At 33.8% G+C, this 17,776-nt stretch overlaps 2 protein-coding genes across 2 annotated transcripts; both read left to right on the plus strand.

Moving 5' to 3' along the window:
* Positions 1-358: 358 nt before the first annotated feature.
* LOC132941061 (glucose dehydrogenase [FAD, quinone]-like) lies at positions 359-6,111 on the plus strand. The gene is made up of 4 exons (XM_061008913.1): positions 359-816; positions 3,199-3,679; positions 3,860-4,364; positions 4,439-6,111. The coding sequence occupies exons 1-4, from the start codon at positions 568-570 to the stop codon at positions 5,136-5,138; spliced, it is 1,935 nt and encodes a 644-aa protein (XP_060864896.1). The 5' UTR covers positions 359-567; the 3' UTR covers positions 5,139-6,111.
* Positions 6,112-6,395: 284 nt separating this feature from the next.
* On the plus strand, positions 6,396-11,938 carry LOC132941062 (glucose dehydrogenase [FAD, quinone]-like). Its single transcript, XM_061008915.1, has 3 exons — positions 6,396-7,433; positions 10,363-10,868; positions 11,023-11,938. Exons 1-3 carry the CDS (start codon positions 6,695-6,697, stop codon positions 11,671-11,673), a joined length of 1,896 nt encoding a protein of 631 aa, XP_060864898.1. The 5' UTR covers positions 6,396-6,694; the 3' UTR covers positions 11,674-11,938.
* Positions 11,939-17,776: the final 5,838 nt, after the last annotated feature.

Here is a 17,776-nt window from a genome sequence, read left to right on the forward strand (position 1 = left end):
GAATTTAATGCTCAAGGGTCCTGTGGGGTCGCAGAAAAATAAAAAATACACGAAATATTTAATAGATATACGCCATTCTGCGTTATATCATTGCGTGTAATTCGAGCAGCATAATAATATTATATGAGTGTCGGAGTGTGAATACGAAAAAAACAACTAACATGCACTGGATGGAGTGTAAAAACATTTTTTTGATAGGTATAACATAATAATTATTATTATTATTTTTGTCAAATGACTGGAGGTGACGTGAAGTACAGACCTGCAAAAAAAAAAACAAAAATAATAATATTATAATACCGCATCGTTCCGGTATACATATTGTTATATTGGTATTTTGACGACGGTCGTTGCGATAATGTCATTATCGGTCCGTCGGTCGTCTGCACATCGCTAGCCGAATTATTATAAATAATTACGTTTGTCATCGTCGACCGAATTTCACGTGTGCGTGTGCGTGTACGTGTGCTTGTGCGTGCGTCCTGATTCCCGTGCGGGCCGCGGGACACGCGCGAGCCGGCGCGTTCGCCACCGGCAGTGTCCATTTATCGGTCGCCGCCGTCGCGCATGGCGCCTAACCCGTTCACGGCCAGGCTGGCCGCCCGAATCGCTATGTCGTACGGGCCCAGCGTCAGCTACATAATGCTCATCCGCGTGGCCATACTGTTCTTCCGGCCCGACATCGAGGACGCCGATCACCGGCTGACGGACCGCCGGATCGCCGAGATCAGGGACAAGTACGACTTTGTGGTGATCGGCGGCGGTTCCGCTGGTTCCGTTATGGCCAATCGCCTGTCCGAGAACGCCAACTGGACGGTAATGAAATAATATTATAACGAATTTTCACAATCATAATATCGTAACGATTGAATGCTGTTGTTGTTTGAGCAAAAAAGTTCTTCAATAAAAAACCAAACAATTTTAAATAATTATAATAACTGATTGCGTGTAAAAATCCGTCATGTTAGGTAACATTATTTAAGGATCTATACTACGATAATCTTAATTAACTAATGAGAGCACATGTGATGGCCAACAAACAAAAAAAAATTAAAATTGAATTCTCACTATGACATTTTATTATTATAATTGGTATCAAAATAGTTTTGAAATGGTTGGGGAAATCCTTTTTTTTTGTTAAATAATTAAATAGATATGAAAATTTACATTTTATAAAATTGAAAACCATAAGTAAATTTGATGCAATTATAAAAAACTTAAATATGTGATGGGAGGTGGGATGAAAAAACTGTTCAACTTAAAAGGAAGTAGGTAATTAACCAGTAAGGCAGTAGCGACTTAAAATATATTACTGACCAGTGACTACTGTAAAAAATTACAATAGGTACGATGAATATCGAAAAAAAGCGATAAATACTAAAATAACTGTATATTATTGTTGTATAAACTATAAGTTATAATTTATAATTTATGATATTTTAATATTGTAACCTGCCATGTATAGTTGTAATTATATTATGACGAAACCGGTAAACTGTCAAGTGACACCATCGCAATCAGTATCGTGTAGGGTATATAGGTACATATTATTATAATAAATAATACTTATGTTTATATTTACAATACGGTTATCGAACGAATAAAATATTTTTCTAGTGATTTTAATAGTCAAACGAAACACCACAATCACAAATTGGAACCCGAGTCATATTATACCTGATATAGGTAGTGTATATTATATACCTAGTGTCAAATGTCAACGCGTACCTATCTTTTTAAACATTGTGTGGTGTGATTGTTGAATGTGATTTTGAAGTAGGATTTAGAGTTTCTTTGAGATATTAAGTATATTATATAATAAAAAGGTATATTTTATACTAACCTATCGTTAACATGTACGACTATGACGTATATGATTTTTTTTTATATTGCAATATGCCAATATCAAATTCAATGTATTACTTTTTGTCTAAATTTATATTTTGTATTGCTTATCAGACGGTATAATTCTTAAAAGTTGTTTTTTGTAAAAATATAATAAGGATAGGTAGACACCAAGACCAAGCAAAATCTTGTAGCTTGAATGTAAATACAATTTCAGGTGTTCAATATTATTATTTGATTTTGTTAAGATGCCCATACAATTGAACTCTATATAATCTACATTTAAATAACATTAGGTAAAGGTAGAACATATTTTTATTGAATTTATTATTTTCATTAGTGGTTAGGTATATTATGTAATTTTTAAAATTTGCTTTATTGTTAATTATTTATAGTGAATTTATTCGGTTCATAGACATTACTTTTTCATACTGAGCAATGATAACAATTAGTGATATAAATGTATGACATAATAATTCTTGGTTTTATTATTATTAGTCATGATAATTTAATATGCACAAATAAAAATTATGTGAAATGATAAGACAATAAAATATTGTATTTTTATTTCTTGTAAAAATAATTTAAGGTTGAGTAAATTTTTTTAAATTAATTATATTTATTAAAAGCCTGATAGTTATAATATCAAATAATAAACATAGGAACTTATTATAATAAATTATTGAAGTTAAATATTATATTGTATTTTAATTAACTCTTTAAATATTATTTTATTTAACAATAAAATATTATAAATTTCTATAAATTGTTATATATCTTGTTTTTTTTTATATATATTTTTAATATATTGTGATTAATAATTGTATAAAATATAGTAAATAAACTCATTACAATACAATTTAAAATTATAATTTAACAATAATCACCATATTATACCCATCTATATTACATTTTATATTTACATATAGGTACCTACAATTATCATACAATTAAAGTATAACTGTAAAATCGAAATTTATAATATTTGAATCATCTTATTATAAAATGTAGTACCTACTATTATAACATCAATATAATAATAGTTCATATACATAATAATAGTTCAAATTATAAATGATACAGATATTTCAGAATAGAAAAATTCTAAAACCATCGTACTTATTATATTGTTTTAATACCAATGCTTTAAATTATTATTGAAACAATAATCGTATACAATTTGTAATTGGTAAAAATACAATTTAAAATACTACAATTAAACACTGTATATAGTTGCATATATATGCGATATATGAATCGATCATGGGTAATGAAAAAAAGGTATCTAGAAAGTAAACGAATACTATAACAATTAACAATTAACAAGTAACAACAATCGTTCTTGTTTGTTAGGTTCTATTAATAGAGGCCGGAATTGACGAACCGGCATTGTCAGACATACCGTTGCTGTACCCTTCCCTCCAGCGCACGTCTGTTGATTGGCAGTACAAAACAGAACCCAGTGATTCTTCTTGTTTGGGCTTCAACGGGAACCAATCTAGCTGGCCCCGAGGCAAAGTCATCGGGGGCAGCAGTGTCCTGAATGCCATGTTCTATGTCAGGGGCAACCGGAAGGACTACGACGCATGGCAAGACGCCGGCAATGAGGGCTGGGGTTACGAGGACGTGTTGCCGTACTTCATCAAGTCCCAGGACATGAGAATACCGGAGCTTGTGGATTCCGAGTACCATGGTACAGGAGGATACCTGAGCGTGGAGCATTTCCGGTCGCACTCACCGATCGTGCACAATTTTTTGGAGGCCGCCAAGGAATTCGGTTATGATGAAGTTGATATAAACGGTCACAGTCAGACAGGATTTACGCGATCTCAAGGTACTATTATAATATAACTATATGCGGTAGGTACCAAACGAAAAATGTATTGTATATTTTCGATATTTATTATTACTCATGTCGATTTTAACTTTCACATTAAAATGCTTTGATCAGAATATACGAGTATACGACAACTGACAAGATGATTTGTAAAATAGGCGACACTTATGATTTTAGGAACTCTAAGAGACGGGTTGAGGTGCAGTACAGCCAAAGCGTTTTTAAGGCCAATCAAAGATCGTCCAAACCTTCACATCAGTTTACACACGCATGTTTTAAAAATCGTGATCGAAAACGACCGAGCCACGGGCGTGCTGATATCCAAACTGGGGACAATACCGACGCTAGTGAGAGCCGAGAAAGAAGTGGTACTGTCGGCGGGTGCAATTAATTCGCCCCACCTGTTGATGTTATCCGGTATAGGGCCTGCTGATAAGATACGTAAGGCCGGTGTCGAAATCACCAAACATGTACCCGGTGTGGGGCAGAACTTGCAAGACCACATTGCGATGGGTGGGGTCACATATTTGTTCGATTCACCCGATGAATCCAACCCCCTCGGTCTGGGCATAGTCTTGCCGAGAGTGTTGACGCTCAACTCATTCATACAATTCTTCCGGGACAAAATGGGGCCACTCTACAGGATACCACTTGGCGAAGCCATGGGTTTTGTAAACACGCGGTAAGCGAGCTTTCGGTTTGAGAACTAAAGATAAAAAGCTATTATTATTTTATATTATATTTTTCCCGTTACAGCTACAACGATGATTTTGACTGGCCAGACGTTCAGCTGTTTATGGCAACGGCCGGAGACAACGACGATGGTGGTCTATTGAACAAACGGGATGTTGGCATCACCGACGAGTACTACGATCAAGTTTTTGAGCCCATACTATACCGAGACGCATTCACAATAGCACCGTTGGTGCTGAGACCTCACAGCCGAGGCTACATAGAGATCACAAGTTCCAACCCGTACGCGGCGCCAAAAATCGTGCCAAACTACTTCAGTGATCCACGGGACGTCAGAACCATGGTAGAGGGTGCCAAAATTGGATATGCCATCAGCCGTACATTGGCCATGAGCAAGATCAACACCACTTTACATAACATCCCTGCGCCAGGGTGTGAGTGTTACGAGTTTTTGTCCGACGATTACTGGGAATGCCAGGCCCGTCATTACACGATGACAATTTACCACCCAGTTGGCACGTGTAAGATGGGTCCGGTGGACGACGAGTATGCCGTGGTGGATGAGCGGTTGAGGGTGAGGGGCATTAGAGGCTTAAGGGTTGTTGACGCGTCTATAATGCCTACGATAGTTAACGGAAACACCAACGCGCCAACGATTATGATCGCGGAAAAGGCGTCTGACATGATCAAGCAAGATTGGGCCGGACACACGCAAACACTTAAGACACGGTATATCAAGAAAACAGTCAGAAAATGGTGGTAAGCCGTTGTTCAAAAATTTCTGAATATCGGGTCATCCTGTTTGATAAATACATTATAAACATTGAATTTAAATCGATATTTATATTTTTTGTACCTATTAACCAGTAACCGCGATTATTATCTCAATAATATTGGTTGTGTACCTACCAAGGGCGCCCATCAATCAGAACCTAGGGGGGTGAAAATATCATAAAAAAAACTAAGAACCAACAAAATTGCTTTTTTAAATAACAGAAAATAGATATACGACGTAAATAAACGATGTACACATGTATAAGTTTATTATTTACAATTAAAAAAATTACTATCATTTAACGTTTGTCTGGGAGCGGTGACTTGTCACCCCCCATGCACCCCCCTAACGGGCCCCTTTGGTACCTTTCTATTAATACGGATGAAATTTGTATTGCTCAGTTACATTAATAAATAAATACATTTTTACGAATTAAAACATGATAATTATTAAGATGTATATATTATGATAACATAAAATGTACAACATCTGTAACAATTTTCAATTGCTCACACTTTTTATTAATGTAATTATTTAACTCGGACACTGACATCGTCAGGGATGATTTAAAAATTAATTTTAGTAAATTATTATTTTATATTATAAATACCATAACATCTTATAACGTATAAGTATTATTATAAACTGTTAATAGTTTGGTTTTAAGCGTGTAAACTATTTGTTATTTATTTGTAATAATAATTAAAAATATTATATTTATTGAAAAAAGTCAAGTATTATGAATGTCTTGTAACTTTGTAAGTAAATAGGTATACTGAAATGAGTACTGCATTATGTGGGAATTATATGAGTATAATATGTATGCTATGATATTATAATAATAAATACATTCTACACATATGTTAATTTTAAAGCGGTATTTGAGAATGTAATAATGCATATTATATTTTACTAATGGAACCACGAAGATTCACACTGATCGAATTGAATTTTTTGGGGGTTCCGTGATCACGCCTCATACTTTTTTTAAAAGCCTATTTTTCATACATGTGCTCAAAACTGGTTTCTAGAGAACTAGTTAGTCGTTCGACTGGGATATCCGAAAGTAAAAAAAAAAAACTGTTTTTCTCCTTATGCGTTTTTACTTTCTTATATACCCACTCTGCAGATTATTATGATTATAACACTACACTACTGGGCTTGAAACAATAGAGAAAGTTGATTGGCCACGGGACATCTAAGCGCCAAGTCGATATATTATATTTTCAATCGATTAATATATTTTTCAAGACCAGATATCGAGTTCAGTGTAGAATAAATGTTCGGAGCCTTCGGTTACGGCTGAAATGACTGCGTCGGATAATTATATTCGGATCGTCGTCGCAACTCGACTCGTTTCGCTGCTATACTACAGCACTGGCACCTAAATCACGACATACGCGTCCCGCGTCCGAGCGTGTGCTACAATCTGCATCCGCGTTTGTGCATAAATATCGGTTTTTTAAATTCAAATTGGTGCCACACGCACAAGTCATAATACAGTTATTATAATAAATTACACATCACTCGCAGGACTGCCGATCATGACGTCTTCCGGTGGAAGTTGCGAGTGCTCGTGGTCCGACTCGTCGTTCCTGTCCGGTTCGTGTGGCAACACCGGCGGCCTGGCGTTCTTCATGTCTTTGGTGGACCTAGTGATCCGGTCACAGTGCTCGGTGACGGACCCGTGCCGTCGGGCCACCGGGCGCCGGCAGTTCCCGGCCGGTCCAGTGTACCCGGAGGAACTGGACTTCGTGGTGGTCGGCGGCGGCGTGGCCGGTTCCGTGGTAGCGTCCCGGCTGAGCGAGGTGGCCGGCTGGACGGTGGGACTGCTGGAGGCCGGGCCCGAGGAGCCGTCGGCCACGTCGGTGCCGGCGTTTGCGTCGGCCGCAATGGGCACCGATCTGGACTGGCGGTACCTGACCGAGCCACAGGGTAACGCGTGCCTGGGCGCGGGCGGAATATGCGCGTGGCCGAGGGGCAAGATGTTGGGCGGCACGGGGGCCATGACGGGCATGATGTACTCGAGGGGCCACCGGCGTGTGTACGACGGGTGGCGCGAATCGGGGGCAGTGGGCTGGGGCTACGACGACGTGCTGCCGTACTTCAAGAAGTCCGAGCGCAACATGGACACCGACATGGTGGAGCCCGAGTACCACGGGTTCGACGGCCCCGTGTCCGTTCAGCGATTCGCTCACCATCCCGAGATGGCCGAGTCCATCGTGCAGGCCGGCGTCGAGCTAGGCTACAGGACAGGTGACCTCAACGGACACAATCAAACAGGTACGTACAACATTGTAATAGTGACTACCTACCACGTTTTCTGTATTTATATTAGTGAGACGTCCGTCAAGGTTTCAATATTATATAAAGTAAAAACGATATCATTACCTACCTACAGAGTTGTGGGTATTTGAATATATTATTTCGGAAGAATTTAAAGTTTTGTAATGACTACGTTTCTATGTAATAATATAGTCTGCATGTGTGTGCGTGCGTGTGTGTGTGTGTGTGTGTGTGTGTGTGTGTTTGTTGGGGGGGAGGTGGGTAGTCCTTATTGGTATTATTATAATTTTGAAATAAGCCCAAATAGTGTTTATGGTCATCGATTATTTTGTACGTGCTCGTGATGCCTTGCTGTAGTCTAAATGGTGTAAAACCTGATTTCCCCAAATCCGATGCCATGATTTGTTATATGGTTAATAATAAAGTATACTGTCGGAATTTGTACACCGCATCCCAACTACCAAAACACCAATCATTGTGTTTCTGTTAAAGGATCATCTTCGTGCTATGATTATATTATACATACTATGTATTATATAACTACACATATTTTAGGAGAAATACTTTGTTGGTCTTTATAAATATTTAAAAAATAATGTTCAAATAAAATAAACATTATATTCTAATCTGTAAATTACAATTTATTATAATATTAATAAAAAAAACGATTAATGAAAGTATTATAAAAAGTAGTTTGTCGAGATACACAGTGCCTTATTTTTTTTATAGATACAAGTTTATATACTATGTGAATCGCCAATTAATAACGGTACGTCTCCCCAGGACGGAGAAATACGTGTAGTTAGAATCTTTGGAATTGTGTCCATTGACGATAGTATTATACCTGTCCTATATAGTGATATATTCAAAACGGGTTTATGATTTTTGTTGCATTGCCATTTTATTTAAACATTTTAAATTTTAATAATTGAGGTTATCAGTTGAAAATTGGGTTATATCGAAGTCTGAACCATTAAAAAATGCATGTTCATATAATGCAAAACTATTCAAATTCGTATACAATACTAACACAGTCACACAGATACACAATGCAACCTTGAATGGAATAACTTTACATTTTAAAATTATATTGATGAGTTTAAAATATAATTTCGTATTAAATTATAATGTTACAAGATACAACATACTATGGTAAATATCATCAAAGAAATAAAAAAATTGTATATTTCAAAATAAATTTGTAGCCAATTGACATGGAGTTAACCCCCCCCCCCCCCCCACATTCATAAAAATTATCCAAACTAACGCAAATATTTAGCAAATTAATTGTAAATAATTGCAAATTGATTTTTAGAATTTGCAAATCAAGTGCAGAGTCGCAAATCAATAAATAGGGGGGGAGGGGGGCTAACTCCGATTCGTTCTAAACCAACGTCAATATTTAGCAAATCAATTGCAAATAATTGACGTTAATACATACAAGACAAAATAACAGAATTAGGTATATTCATTTTCGAGCATTATAATGAATCGAAATATATATGTCAAATGTCCTAAAGCGCCAATTTCTCTCGTACCAAAAATCATTATAATACCTATAATTTGAATCTATTTCTTTTATTTCAGCACATGGATATGCGAACGTTCAAGATGCCTTAACTATAGCTGGCGTGTTCAATTTAGATATTTAAGTTGCAATTTGCAAATGGCGACACGAATTTTTATAATAATTCACGATAGAAACACGTAGGTGATGCAAGGGAGTAGGGTTGTTACTTATTTAGCACAACCTAATTTGAAATATATCATGTTTACTAGCTTTAACGATATAAATATTTATATAAATTGGTGTTATTAAATATATACAACTTAATCTAATACCTATGAGTCATACACTATATTATAGTAATTAGTATAATGGTTAACATTACATTTTATTGATTTATATAAAAATGTATTATTTATTTTATTAATTCAATTAAATCAGTATGTTTTATTGGGAGTGAGACTTTATCGTACTTAGATATTGTGGGAGAGGAACAACCGACCGGCCTGAAAATAAAAAACTCAATATATTGGATCAATATTTTATTACAATATGGTATAGCGAGAATATTTTGATTGTGTTTTTGGTACTTATTATAGTGGTTATGAAATATAATATACGTAGCGATGAATTCGCATTAGAAATTCTCAAACGTACGTGCAGTCATAGTTTGGTGGAAAATAAGTTAAATACCTATAGGTATGTCATAATATGAGACGTCTTAGTATTTATCCCGTTTGTTATTATCGCGCCAGAGGAAATGAACACATTTAATACACGTACCTATGTAACTGAGTTGTCTGTAATTTTACAGTTCTACCTCTACTTACACAGCGTGCGGCTAACGGGGTACTAATAGTTTTCGACAAGACATTTAAGTAACACCTGCGATATACATTCGTATAATATTATGATGTATTATTATAAACAGTTTATTGGTTGATTTCATCACAGAATTTCACACTATAGGCACAGCTATTATCGATGAAAATATATATATTTAGCCAGCGGTGGTGCACTGAATAGCAACGCGTTGTGTATAGTTGAACATTGGGTTTATTTTTTTATACGTTTTCGAACAAATCCGACACGGTAATATACACTGGTAGTTCATATAGTCGTACCTATATAATACGCTATTGTGCGTAATGCGTATTGTGCTGAGAGAATGTAAAAATGTGATGCCAAATATAATATAAATATATAATATTATATAAGATACAATCCTATTTTGAAAAATCGCTATAGCCAGATCACCCATTCCAAATACTAAGGATATTTTAATAAGAAAATGTTAATACGTATAGGTTGTTACTTTTTATTAATGTTAGGTTACCATGATGTTACTATAGATAATATTAAAACATGCTTTTTTTTACACGGTTGTGAGATTAATTTATCGTTTTGGGTTGTCCGCAGGATTCTCCATAGCTCAGGTGATGGTGCACGGCGGTCTGCGGATGAGCACTTCGCGAGCGTACCTGCGGCCTGCCCACGACAGGCCCAACTTGTTCGTGAAGATCAACAGCCGAGTTACCGGGTTGGTGTTGAACAAGCTAAACAGCCGCGTGCAGGGTGTCAAGTACGTGGACCAGTACGGTGAGCACATGGTGCGCGCCCGGAAGGAAGTGATCCTGTCGGCGGGTGTGGTCGGTTCCGCGCACTTGCTCCTGGTGTCCGGCATTGGACCGGCTGAGGAACTGCTCCGGGCTGGTGTCACTGTTTTCCAGGATCTACCGGTTGGTCGGAACCTGCAGCACCACGTTTCTGTCAGCGTCGCTGCCACCGTGAACGCGTCAGAGGAGGCCCACTACCTGACCATGGACGCGGTGTCCGAGTTCTTGGCCACGCGCACCGGCCCACTGGCCAGCACGGGACTCACGCAGACCACAGGATTTTTGACCACCTCATACTCGGTCAATGGGGTGAGTAATAATTTTTTAGGTATAATTGGTTAGATCGTCGTATAAGAGCAGCAACGATAACTCGCGGTGATCGACTGTCGGCATTCCAGTGTTTTTGTTATAATTTAGATAGGTATCGTATAAGGTCAATAAAATATATACTTCCGTATGTTAGGTACCCGATGCACAGGTGTACTTCGATGGTCTGGCACCCAACTGTGACAAGATTCCCGTGGATCCGGATGGTCCGGCGTACCGCAAGTATGAGGGTTCGAGGGCGTACGTGTGGGCCAGACCAACGTACCTGTTGACAAGGAGCAAGGGCTACATCGCGCTGCGGACCGGCAACCCGTTGGATGACCCGATCATCCAGCCCAATTACTTCCAAGACCCACGGGACGTGCTGGCCATGGTGGAAAGCATACGGGTCGTATTGGCACTGATGGACACGTGGGCGTTGAGGAAGTGGGACATGCAACCGGACACTACGCCATATCAGGGATGCGCGCAACACGTGTACGGCACGGACGCGTACTGGGCGTGCGTGGTGGTCACCGACACAAAACCCGAGAACCACCATTCGGGAACTTGCAAGATGGGACCGATCGACGATCCGGAGACGGTGGTCGACCCGGAGCTCCGGGTACTCGGTGTGGCCAACTTGAGGGTGATGGACGCGTCTGTGTTCCCCACCGGGCCCAACTGCAATCCCATGGCGCCAGTCATAATGGTAGCCGAGAAGGGATCGGATATGGTCAAGCAGACGTGGAGTGCATATGCACACGAGAACAACGTGCCACCTTACAAAAAGCCAAGGACGGCATGATAATATTATACCTAGGTAGTGATTATAGCGATATCGTGGACCTGACCCATGTGGCCATGTGTGTATACATATAGGACCAATTCACCTTTATTTATTTACTTCACATTTCTTGGATGATGTGAAGGTATATTATCGTAACGTACATTAAGTAGTATATTACCGAGACCATCAATTTCGGCAAACATACGTCACGTTTTAACTTTAAGTGTATATTTATTTGTGTTGAAAACAGAAAAATAAATCCTCAATGTAAAAAGTGTTTTAATGTGTATTTCTCTGAGTGGTTACATAGTACATACTATTAGAATTTTTTATTAACGGGTATAACTTTTAAAGGATAAAAACATATAATATTTCATAACCAAACTCTTTGAGAATTTTATTTATAATGTATAAGTATATTATAATTTATATCGATGCTTAAATAAGCTAGAATGTTTAAGTTATTCAAGTGTTTTTGATTATTTTTGGAACAAAAATATCTGGACAAAAGTTAAGATTGAATGAAATAAGAACTAAGAATACAATTCAATATTTATTATAAAAATCAAGAATCTAACAGAAGTGTACTTTTAGGTTTAAGTAATAACTGTGGAAACTATTATACTTCAAATAATATAGGACGTTTACCTGGTCAACAATTTATTCCGGAAAAGGAACAACTAAAGTCTAGTTGTTAGACTATAAAGTCAGACGAGTGATTATTTTAACTCAGCAAAGTTAAGTTAATATGAGATAAATAAAAAAAGTTATAGTGAATTTAATTGTTGTTAACTTAGTTAAGTTAAAAGTTAATATACAATTGTTTTAATTTTATTAAGTTAAAAAAAGTTATTTTTTTGTATAATGGCACTAGCATACTTAATTATTTAACAACTCCAAACTATATAGGTAGGTAGTGTTTAATGTTGATTATATACTATTTCATTAATATTTTTCGTCACCAAAAAAAAAATAAAATTGTTGCAATTAGTACTTACTTACTTACTTACTTACTTACTTAACCTAACCTATAGCAGTTTAATATTTATAATTTGTTATTATACTAATATATAATATTACGATTCATTATAAAGTATACAGTATATACCATTTACACGGATCTCAGTATTGCCCATTAGTTACAATAGGTAATAGGTATATAGTTTTCGAATAATGTCAGTCTTCGAAAATAATAAAACTATAGTCTATTATTAACACTGGTTTTGTGATTATTATTTGTTGATACTTATTAATTTTATTTCCAATAAGTTAATTTCAACTTAGAAATTCATACGAAACATTACCTGAAATAATTTTTGACAAGAAATTATGGTACTTTTTATTATAGACTATAGTCTATAGAGAATAAAATAAATAGTAATATATCATACATTTATTATACTTATAATATTTATTTATTTTAAATTCTGAGTGGTTTTACAATGGTATTTATTTTTTTATTTTTTATCTTGTATACCAAATTTCTACCAGAAGGAGTGCTTCGATTTGAACATATAGTATAGTATCCTATCTTTTAGCAAATTTGATCAAGATGGTTCTTTAGAAAGGTAATTTTTTTATTTTCTCAATTGTTATTTAATGCCACGGGAAAAACCACCGACAAATTACGAAAAACCGCTAAAGAGGGGATTTTAATTTCTAACGCTTTGTTTATCACCATAAAAACGAATAAAAAATAATAATGTTCTAATATTAGTTCAACTTATAGGCTATAATAAATAATAACAATATAAAATATCCAAACTGACAAACCGTCTCCGCTCAGAATTGTTTTTCTTATACAATGATATTAATATATTATTTCATTGAATTCAAGTCTAATACAATCCATTATACATTGACACACTTGTAACCTACTGTACAGCAGAGCGACATCCACTTACCCGATTTTTTATTTTTATTTTCTATATTAAATAATACATTTATTAATAGTACCTGAATAATATTTTGTAATATTTTATTATATGAAAAACGTATTATTTGGAATTTATTGGTATCACTTAAGTTTGGATTTTTTGTTAATCTACCGACTGCAATGTATACTAATATACTATACATCTTAACACTAATATTATACGTACAGTCATTAATTATTATTACTCTTATACTATCGTTAATCATTGTCCTCTCTGTGCAAAGTTTGATACAAATGTATCTTCGTAGTTAAAGTTTATCGATTCATTAATCTGTTTTGTCGAAACCGGATTCGAACGCAATGTAATGTATTAAATAAATAATTATTTATAAATAGCGTTATAATATCACTAAATTATTATAGTTTTTCGTGGAAATTTTGAAGAGTTTGGTGTTTCTCAACGCACGCGGGGGCCGGGAGAAAACTATATCACGTTGTGTACATTCGTATAAACAATAAATAATGATTAAAAACAATTCGGGTCCAGGATGATCATCGGACCGAAACAAATGAGTTCAGTGTAATACGTCCTAGATTTTCGTTTTTTGTTTAAATATATTTCGTCATAACAATAACAAAACGGTCTAGACTATTATAGGCACACAATGATGAAACGTTAATTTTCGGGGAACCATTCCAACAATATATTTAAATTGTAATTTGTAAGTTTTTTATTAATTTTAAGTTTGACTTGTGATATAAAACAAAAAAAGTACGGTATATTACGATATATTCTTTTAAAATTATTTATTTACAAATTAACCTATTTTAATGTTTGAATAAACGTACAAATACAATTTTGTATAATTAATAATTATATAATATAAGTATTTGGTCGTAATTTATGCATGCACGAATAGTCGTCATTATAATACTTTTACACCACACTTGCAGTATTGTAAATACGAAAGTCGAAATTTATTATACAAGAAAATGTGGTACTTCGTTATATTAAAAACAATAGTGAAAGTACATGTAATATAAAAATGTATTAAATCTTTAAATATTTACTTCATAATGCATGGATATGGAGGGCTTAAATAATTATAATCAAAGTTACAATGTATTATAAAAATATATTTAAAAATATAATAGTTTATTATATTATAATATACTAGCTGATCCCGCGCACTTCGTTGCCCGTAAAAAATGACAACTCTTAAAAAAATTGTGAACAATTGTAACACTCCATTTGGGTGTAACTTGCTGCAGTAAGTGCAACTCAGCCACCTTTGTAGGCAATGTGTAAAAATTCGATTTGATACATGCTTGTACCTCATCTGCCCGAATAACCAATGGAAACCAATAATAAATAAATACTAATTTTTACTAAGTATTTCTCCATTTATTAACAAAATTTGCATCGTAAATCTCAAAATTCCTGTTTGACCACCTTCTCGGGTTGGGTCTACTTAAGCACCCGCAAAAAATGTTAGCAACATCGGTGCAGCTGTTTAGGAGGAGTTTGAGTACTTACACACGGACAGAAGATATATATATATATATAAGATATAATAACAGATACACGATTAGGTAGTTAGGAACTAGCATAACGGAAGGCTGCTCGGAAGTATTGTAGGAGTTGCATATTATTCTATTTGCTCTTGAATTGTAGCAGACTAAGCTAGAACATCTGAGCTATACTATATTGTGGTGAGTTTAAAAGTCAAAAATGTAAAATTTGGTCAATTTTAAGAAAATTTTGCATATTTTTTGTTTTTCATACGCATAATATTATGCATACTTAATATTTTCTAAAAAAATTGATCTTTTTCTTCCTTAAGCTGTCTATTCTAATATCAAACTCAATATTATATTTTAATGTAGATATTTATACCTTGACTATTAATTTCACGACAATGGGGCGATGTGCACTTATATCCTGATGTACTATCTTTTTGATTTTATTTTTTAAACTATTTTTTCAGTTAAAAAAAATATCGAAATGCCATATTTTTTTTTTTTTTTTTTTTTTTTTTTTTTATTTTTAATCTAGAATTTATACAATCTATACTACAAAAAAAAGTACAATAAGCATAATGTATGTTTTTAAATTAAGTGCAATAGCTTGAATGTCTTGAGAGAAGAAACCGTCCAGTGAAGATACTTCGACTTGAATTTCATATTTAAAATGTGAAAAATTGATTTTTTTTCATATTTTATCGACATATCTTTTAGTGCAAATTGATAGCGACATATTAAAATATTTTTTTTGAAATTTTGAATTTTTTTGTGCAGTTTTTTCTTTTTTTAGCTCTTACAACTTCCTAGGTCTAAACATAGGTAATTTTTTTAACTAACTTTTTATCTAATAGTTTTTGTGTAAAAACGTTCTCCCATAGTTTTTTTTTTAAATTTTCAGGAAGGAAATTAAAAAATGTTACTATTCAGTTAATCGTTGAACTACGTACCTTGGTGCTATCTATGCCTATTATTTATTTTTATTCTATACAGATGGATAATAAGTATCTCTAACCTATCATGAAATTGTTAAAAACTTTTTTTTTTTCCAAATGAAAAAATATAATATCTCATTGTTAATGTAATTTATTTTTGGCGGTTGGCTCCAACTAGAATTTAATACGAATATGTAATAAAATGAATAAAATAGATATTGCATTTTAGAGTGTAAAATGTATAACAATAATGAAACCTACATTAATGGACAATGAATCATGTTTTTTTTCATTAATTCTGATTAGAAGTTTATAATATTTTACTATCGTCGAAGAATTTAATTGAGATTGTGCGTACGTAGCACATATGGATACACCTACCTATTAATAATTGAAATGCTGGAAATATGAAAAATTAAATTAACAACCAATATTATAATAGCAATTATTTTTGCAAACAATCCCAAACCAGTTTTTTTTTAAGTATTTATAAAAGCCAATGTTTGTGCATATTGCATTTGAAGGTATTGTTCTTTTTATATTATGTTTGTAGATATAGACTATAGATAATATTATAATATTTAGATCGGCAATAGTAAACTGTGTACCAGTTTACTATTGCCTATACAATGTTATTTTGGTCAAACGCAGTTATTTCTGTTAAAGCTTCTCCTGAAGGTCAGAAGGTCACACATTGGCACATCATAATATAGTTTTGAATTTTATCTTTTAAGGGATTTTTTACTTTTTAATCAAGGCTATTTACTACCTATATAACTTACCAGTCGGTAGTCTATGTGTGGCTCACCACAATAATTGTTCAACTATATCGACACTTACTATCGATATTCACTGAAGCAAAACTCGTAGGTCAAGTCTGAGCTAAGTGCAACTATTTGTTTTATTTATTTTTATTGATCTAGATAACTAGATGAGTGTGGTTAACACATATATATTTCTTTAATATAAGTAAAAGAAAATAATTTCTAAATTTTCTTTATAGATATACTGGTTTTATCGAATGGTGTATTATTCATATTTGAATTTAAAATTCAAACATTAAATAAAATTTAACGAATCTTCATAAATATTATCATTGGTACTTATAATACAGATAATCATTATTGTAAAATATAAATGCATAATATTTTTGGAGAATGGTGTTCAAATGCCCTTTACTCAACATATTAAATAAAATGTTTTAATATTTTCAAACTTATTTATTATAAAAGAATGAAAAACAAAAAAATGAATTCAAAGTATATTGCTAAATATTTATTGACGCAATATAAAACATTATGCAATATTTTTTTACTATTTGTGATATTTACCAAATATTTTACAGATAATAGTTTGGTTTATTTTTTATCCGTTTAGTAATAATAGGTAGGTACACTTTTAAAAAGAATAAGAAAAAAAAACCCAAAAATATCTCAATGACTCGTGACTGTTAAATATACAGTAGGTACCTACAGAAATATAATATAAAATAAATAAGACCTAAATTGAATACACATTATAAGTATTATATTATATTACTTATACAATTTTATAAAATATTTAAGGAGTAATAACAAATCTAATTACAACCTACTAAAAATATTTTAACTTGTATACAAATAATTATAATTAGTAACGACTTAAAAAGGGTTTTTTTTATAATGTTAAAATAAATATATATTTCACAGCTAATTTTCACTGCAAACATAATTTTTAATTCGTATGGGTAAGTAAAAATACGTATTTAGTAGACTAATCTAAATTCTTTTATTTTTTTTATCAAATACAT

This window comes from Metopolophium dirhodum, chromosome 3 (genome assembly GCF_019925205.1).
Source record: "Metopolophium dirhodum isolate CAU chromosome 3, ASM1992520v1, whole genome shotgun sequence".
Lineage (NCBI taxonomy): Eukaryota > Metazoa > Arthropoda > Insecta > Hemiptera > Aphididae > Metopolophium > Metopolophium dirhodum.